Raw genomic sequence first — 8,012 nt, 5'->3', positions numbered from 1 at the left:
GGAGCCCTGCACGGAAGTGTAATCTTCCCGCGGGGGCATCCCGTCGTCTCGCCTGGCTCAGAGAGCTGAGCCTAAATGAAATATAAAATATTAACTGTAAAGGAAAACAAAGGATGCTGCCTCCAGGACGGCTCCTGTGCTGCGGCTTGGCCATGTCTCACTCGTCCCTGGGCCTCTCTGTCTCGCTCCCACCCTCGTCCCTGCGTAGGATCCACGAGTTGAATCGCAGCTCTCCAAAGCGAAATCCACCCCGGACCGGTAACCCGAGTCCTCACCGTCGCCCGTTCCCTTCTGCCGGGAGCGCAGAATGACCACCAGGAGGCCAAGAACAAAACACTTAAATGTTGCATTTATTAAGGAAATGTTAAATAAGGGGGGGGGGGGGAGTCAGAACGGTGTCACGAATGTCAAGAGCACTTTTGTGGCGTAAACCGTGCGGTCACGAGCTTGGAGTTCTATTCCGAGTCTTTGTCCCGGGGCCAGCTGGAGGGCCAGCCCCTCCCCCCGCCCCCCAAAGACCCAGTTGGAAATGCATGAAAAGAAACAACTCACCCCATTCACATTCACAGGCTCCCCCTCCCCCCACCCCTTCTCCCAACACAAAACTCTAACCCCCAGGCAGGCAAACAGGCCACTAGGGCGGAAAAAGACTTATCAAATATTTGTATTCAAGCAAACAAACACAAAATCCCTTAAAACGGCACGTTACAATCAATCACAGGTATTTATCGCCCCTCCTGCCAGGGCTGGGAGGAGCGGGAGGGAATGGGCGCGAAGCCGGACACGGATTTGTGTGTCCCCGTTAGTTCGGTTAAGTGGAGTATATGCGGGTCACTTTTCCGGTCACCAGGCAAGCGGTGCCGTTGGTCTCTCCCTGCCCGCCCTCTCCACCTGCCCCCAGAGCTTGGCCCACCTGCGGGTGGAAAGGGGCCTTGGACCGGCCGGTGTCCCCGCATCCCGCGCCAGCGGCAGCTTCCAAAGTTCTGCGCCCCAATCGCCTTCTTCTTGCCACTTGCTGCTGGAGTCCAGAGTCAGGGCTCTCTTCTCCTATAGCCAGGCCTGGGGACTTTCAGAGAGCCAGCGAGCAACGGGTCGCTTCATCCCGAAAGGCATAAGTCGAGAGAAATAATTGACTCCGACAGGTTTGCTTCGCCCAGTCTCGGATGGTGAGGGGCGCGGCCCGGCTGGTGAAGTGGAGAGGCGTGGGGCGGCTGCCGTGGGGGCCGGGGGCCGGTCAGTAGGGCCCCACGACCACCGCCTCCACCTCCTTAGACGGTCTCCGGTCCTTCACTAGGAAGTTGATCATGCCCTCGGACTTGATGAGGAGGTTGCAGCCAAGGAAGAAGATACCGAAGACCACGGTGAGCGAGAGCACGCACATGACGGCGATCTGCACCACGCGCATGATATACAGGCTACGCTCGTCCGGGCCGCCCTCCGCGAAGCCGTCGTCGGTCACCACGGATGCCTGGGTGCAGCAGCGCACGGCGCGCTCCAGCGCCTCACTGCTGTTGGCTAGGAACAGGCCGGCCACATCGGTCTGGTTGCCCAGCGCCGGATTCATCGCGGGAGCGGGCGGGCACCTCAGGAGGCGCGGGTCAGAGGGGTGGGAAGGCGGTGGCGCGGGAGAAACAGGTGAGCTGAGCGCTCACTTGCAGACTTGAGCGCGCGGGGACAGCTCGCTCTCTCCTTTCCAAAGTCCCCGGGGCCCTGGGAGTTTCCCCGGAGCCTTTCCGACGAGCGCCGCAACCTGGGCTGGTCTGCGCCGTCTGCTCCTGCCCGGGCGGCGCTCGTTCCCGGCGCTTGCTCGACTGGGGGCTGTTGGAACTTGGCGGGGCTGGGCCAGCGGGGCCGTGGGAGGTGCGGACGGCGGCGGTAGGGCGGCTGCTCTGAGCGAACAGCGGCCCCTTCCGGCCGTGCCGCAGCTCTGCGCCCGCCGCCGTTGGGCGGTGTGGGAAGCAAAGGGGCGAACCTCTTCCTGCTTTTCTTGCTTCGCCTATTTTCCAGCTCCAAAGGCTAGGCAGAGGTCACTGTACATTTCTGGGCTTGATGGATGATTGAAGCGTTTCGGGTGGGGGAAGGGTTGCGACCAGCTGAAAGTTTCCTAAGAACTGGGTCACACCAGCTCTGCGTGTCCTTTGCCTCCCGCCCCTCTCACCTCCAGGAGGTGGAAAGTGGCGATGAATCGCAGGTGCCAGATGGTGCTGGCGAATGCATGGACCCGCCGCCTGTGCCTGACTTTGTCTTGCATGCGACGTATGTCTAGTGGTGTAGGGGTGTATTTTTACAAAAGCAATGATTTTAGGAAGAAAGAAAGAAAAGCTGGGAGCGAAGGAAGGAGAGAAAGAAAGGAAGAAAAGGAGGGAGAGAGGAAGCGATTGGAAGACAGAGTAAGGCAGGCTTTATAGTGACTTTTGAGGCAAAGGAAAGGGGATTAGGAGAAGGAGGGGTTCTTCCGTGGCCTTTGTGTGGAGGTGGTCGCCAGGAACAGGGTCACCTCTCTGGTGAGGGAGGGGAAGGTGGACAGAATGGCTATCCTTGTCATCTCAATTGCAAATGAGTTTTTGGATGTGCTTCCAATGTTTTTCTCTGTTGGCAGTAAATCAGTTGTTTAAGGGAATTGCTCATCAACATCCATCACCTAGAACACTAGCCAGCTGCTGGAAGCCCTCCCCATTTTCCGTAAGCTGATATATTTCACCTTAGTCATTTTAAACAAAGCTACATATGTTGTAGGGGCCTGATTGAGACTTCAGTCCCTTAGGATTCTGCTTCTGGTTTCAGTGAAATGTTACGAACCTGTCAGATTGTTTCTTGAGCTCTAGAAGAATACTTCAGGTTTTTGTTTTATTTTTTAAAATCTTTTCTACTTTTTTTATTTTCTTCCCCCTCTCTTCTTCTTCCTCTCTCCCTTCCTTCCTTTTTTCTTTCAACTGTGACAGCTGGAAACCAGTAACTTGAAGCCCAGTCCAAATTTCTGATAGACTATATTTACTAAATTTCTATTAAAACAAAGTAGCTGTCTTGCCATTTTCAACTCTATTCTCAATTCCATTATGTTTTCTTGTTAAACCCTCTGATTTTTGTCTCCCCAAACATTATTTACTCCATGTTCAAAGGTTTCCTTAAATGTTTTCATAGTACTTCGTGACCACAATAAAACAGTGTACTGTATTTTACTGAGGAGTTTTCAACTTTTGGATGTTGATTGTATATCAGCCTCAATAAGTTTAGACCCTTCCAAATAGCTGTTTTTGTTTTGAAGGGACGTTTAATAGCTGAAGACCCAGGCTTCTGGGCCTCATCCTCAATTCACCTGATTTATTGCTCTACTTTCCCATGGTTATAATTGCCTTGAAGAAGGCTTCCACTCCCAACAATTTCTTCTTTGGACAAATTTATTATTTATTGATTGGAAAAAAAACATTTAAATCTCACTATACAGACTATCTTAGTTAATATGGGTGATACTTAACAGTAAAACATAATGCATATGTGAAAAAAATTATAGGAGATTTTAAGATAATGTAAACCAATACTACCATGAATGGTAGAGGCAAGTAGTAGAAATTTAGAAAAACAAAAGGTGGAGAATAGAGGTCCACTTCCAGGGATATTAACTTGCACAGGATTGTATGTTTAGTAGAAGTTGGGTGCAGATGATTAGAGACAACAACCCTCTCTTTATGTGACAAAAACAAAGAGAATTATAGTACATTTGTAAGGTCCGGTTACAAAAAGTTCCTGTAAGTGTTAATTGAATCATTTCAGCATTTGAGTATATTTATTGATATTAACAGTACTACTGTTTTAGTCAGAAGTCATTGTTAAAAGGATCAAATTTTGGAGTCCAGTAGAGGTTATATATCTTTAAACCTCTGGATTTGAGGGGTATGTTCTTAAAAGAAATAACGTAACACTCTGACTTCATTTTGTTTCAGCTTTACTCCCAGCAGCCTCAGAGCTGTGGGTAAGATAGCGCTCTTCCCATCAGCTAGTTCAGATCTCTCTTTCGTTTTCTTTACGCCTCCCGCCACCCCCACCCCACCCCACCCCCGCTCCCACCAACCTGATTTTGTTGGATAAGATTGCTTGGAGTATTTAGATGGAAATTAACTATAAACCTAGTAGTACAAAACTTACATTTATCACTCACTTATTACTGGATTTAAGGGGATATGGATGGCTAGAGCTTTTCTACAGAAATTGTTTATCTTTCTCTTGTATTTGGAAAATTTTTCTCTCAGCTTTACTCCAGTTATTCACCTATTTCCTAGAAAAATCTTAGAGATGTGGAAAAGAAATGTTGATATAGAAAAACTTAATTTCTAGAAAAACAGATGGTGATGTGAAATGAGGTAATGTATTGATAACTCACTTAAAATAAAAGGATTTTGATACATACAATGACTCACTGTTATATTTATTTAACTAATAACCTCTCCTACTTTATTGGAAAGAATGTTTGATTTCAAAAAAGTAAATACAGTACTCAGCATTTCACAATATACATGTTACACAAGGAAGGAAACATTTGTCTATTCTTTCCCAAAAATATATCTATGACATAATAAATTCTATAAAGATACTCCAGGCTGTTATTGATGGGCATCTGTGATCAGTAGACGTTGGATCTATAGTTTGAATAGTCTTGCTATAGGACCAGAAACTTTCAATATCAAAGGTCTTTTCCTTGATTCTCTCTCTGTGTATATCATGAAAATAGTAAGTAGACATTTTTAAAAAGAGAATATCAGATAGTTAAAGGATCTTTATAACTTTGAAGCAAACTTTTTAAAAGATAAATTACACTATATTACACAAGGTAAGTAGAAGTAAGAGTAAGCACTCATATTCATTCATAAAGGCAGCTCAGCACCTGGAACACAAGAAGAAAGCCAGAAATAAGCCAAATAGGTCATCGAACCACCAAAATAGATATCATGAAAGCCAAGTACCTAAGCTTGTATATTTTTCTCCTGAGGTTGATCCCTCAAATTCTCTCAAATCTATGCATTTTTACTTCTCACACAGTTTTAACTCTCTCTTTTATCTCTTTTTCTTGATGACAGGACATCAGTATCAACATGTGGGTTGGAGAGGAGAAAACAGCCAGAGGTAGGTGCTTTTACAGCCACAAGGAATAACAGCAACAACCAGAAGGAAAAACATTAAACAACATATACAAATTTTCTAAGAGTGTACAGTATTGGTTTGGGGACATTAAATATAGAGACAGACATTCTTAGATGGTTAGGAGTCTAGCAAAATGTGTAAAGACATGGACTTTGAATCCTGCTGTCTTCACTTACTAGCTGTGTGATCTTGCAAAAGTTCCTTTACTTCTTTGTACCTCATTTACTTATCTGTGAAATGGGGTTGATATTTCACAGGAGGTTGAAAGGATTGATCTAATCTATGGAAATATCTGAGAATAGTTATTAAAAAAAATAGTTATCAAACAAAATAGTTACCAAATAAAAATATATTGCAATAGCTCCCGAGGAGGCATCAATTGTATAGTTCTTTTAAAAAAGGCTGAATTATGTTCAATATATTCTTTTTAAGAAGGCTGGAAAGTGAGTGATACATTTTAGAAATATTGCCATATGAAGTGATTGACCTTGCTAATGAAAAAAATTGCAAGGATGTGGAGAAATTAAAACCCTTGTGAGTTGCTGGTGGGAATGTGAAATGGTGCAGCCTCTGTGGAAAATAGTATGGCGGTTCCTCAAAAAATTAAACATAGAATTTCCATATGATCCAGCCATTTGATTTTAGGTATATTCCCCCCAAAATTGAAAGCAAGGGCTTGAACAGGTATTTGTACACCAATGTTCATAGCAACATCATTCACAGTAGCCAAAAGATGGAAACAATTCAGATGTCCATCAGTGGATGAAAGGATAAACGATATGGTGGTATATACATACAGTGGACTATTATGCAGCCTTAAAAAGCAATACAGTTCTGATACATGCTGTAACATGGATAAATCTTGAAGGCATTGCGCTAAGTGAAATAAGCCAGACACAAAAGGACAAATATTGTATGATTCCATTTATATTAGGATAGTCAAATTCATAGAGACAGAAAGTAGAATACTGGTTACCAGAGGCTAGGGAGAGGAGGTAATGGGGAGTTATTATTTAACTGAAATGTATAAGGTTTCAGTTGGGGAAGGTGAAAAAGTTCTGTAGATAAATGATGGTGATGCTTGCACAACAGTGTGAATATACTTAATGGCACTGAATTGTACACTTGAAAATTGTTAAAATGGTAAATTTTATGTTATGCATAACACAATAAAAATTCTAAATATTTTAATTAGATCTAACATAAATACTATATAAATTTCTGCAATTCAGGGAAGTTAGAAAATAACCCCCAGAAGTCATTATTCTTCTCCCCATAGCTCAAAGCCCTTAGAAATTTAGAGTATTTTCTTCCTGTCTTTTGCTATGGTTATTTTAACTTAGTCTTGACCATGCAGTAAATACAGTTTATACGTTACTTTTTCCCCTTAACCCTATATTTTCCCATAGCATTAAAAAATTATTATACGCACATTTTTAATGAGTGTATAGCACTTCATTATTGAACATACCATTGTTTATAAACCATTACTTTGTAGCAGGGCAGTTATGTTCCTCTCACATATTGTTATTGAATCAATTACACACAGAGAAGTTCTTGCTCATTAATGTTTCTATATTTAGATTACATTGATAGGATAAATTTGCACAATTGAAATTTTTGGTGAAAACAATATTTTTTTTAAAAAAACAGCACACAGCCAAATCGTTTGTAAAAACGGTATTACCAATCTTCACTCTCATTTGAAAAGCATACAAATACACATTTTATCACGCCCTCTAGGTATTCTCAACTTCAGCTACTTTTAGAAACACCTAAAGTACTTAAAAAATTTTTGATATCCAAATCAAACCCACAAGGATTAAATCAGAATTTCTGAGGATAGGACCCGTGTCTGTATTTCTTAAAATTTCCCAGGTGATTCAATAGACCAGCTATAGCTGAAAACCACTGTTCAGAGCAGTGTTTTCAAATTTCCCCTATCTTAAGCTCACCTAGATTGGGCTGGGAAATGACTGATTCCCAGGTCCTACTGCAACCCGATTGAATTAGAATCTCCCTAACTTGATTTCTAGGTCCATCCACTGGGATTCTGCTTTGGTGGGCCTGAGATGGGCCCCATAAATTTGAATTCTTAGCAAGTACCGTTCGGAAATGCTGTTCTTGAACACCAAGTATGATTTTAAAAATTATCATTGCATGCTTGATAGGGAAAAAAACAGTACCTTGTTTGAAGTTGTGTATTATCAATTATAGTGGACTATGTTTCTACATATGTATTATAAAGCTGTATGTCCTACTTGGTAATCTTTTTAGTCAGGTTCAGGTCCTTTGTCTATTTCTCATTTGACATTTTATTGTTCATATTGATTTATTGATTTATAATAAGTCTTTATCAAATATATTAACCTTAAGTATGGCGTATTTATAAATATTTTTCCAGTTCATTTGCCTTTTAAGTTGGACTATATCCTTTTTGGGTACATGGAATTTTCTTACGTATGTAAATACTTCAACATTTTCATCTGTGATTTCTTTCGTTGCTTTTTTTTTTTTTTTTTTTAAGGGGAAAGCACATATTTATTACATCAGGGAAAGTTCTTTCACATAAGACCCATCCTGGGGACACAGGTTCAGGCAAGTCTCTACCACAGCTGCTTTTGGCAGGTGACTCACTGGGGACATACACTTTGACCTGGCTCAGCTTTAATGATCTTGCAGAATGCTCCCGTAATATCTGCCAAGGCATCAAACTAGGATGTGAAAATGTTGCAAATTCATGTATGGGTTTTTCATCTTATGAACAATCTAGCATTGCTATCATAAAATTAATAGTTTCCCTAATAAAACACAATATCTACATTTTATATCCAACATCAGCTCCTTCATAGCCAGCATTTTGAGTTTGCTTCCTT

At 42.3% G+C, this 8,012-nt stretch overlaps 1 protein-coding gene across 1 annotated transcript; it reads right to left on the bottom strand.

Annotated features, from left to right (window-relative positions):
• Positions 1 to 331: 331 nt before the first annotated feature.
• On the bottom strand, positions 332 to 4,005 carry RPRM (reprimo, TP53 dependent G2 arrest mediator homolog). Its single transcript, XM_082396607.1, has one exon. The coding sequence runs from the start codon at positions 1,562 to 1,564 to the stop codon at positions 1,235 to 1,237; it is 330 nt and encodes a 109-aa protein (XP_082252733.1). The 5' UTR covers positions 1,565 to 4,005; the 3' UTR covers positions 332 to 1,234.
• Positions 4,006 to 8,012: the final 4,007 nt, after the last annotated feature.

This window comes from Balaenoptera borealis (assembly GCF_965194805.1).
Source record: "Balaenoptera borealis genome assembly, chromosome: 6".
Lineage (NCBI taxonomy): Eukaryota > Metazoa > Chordata > Mammalia > Artiodactyla > Balaenopteridae > Balaenoptera > Balaenoptera borealis.
Note: the sequence above shows the minus strand (reverse complement) of the source record. Positions and strands in the feature narration are given on the sequence as shown.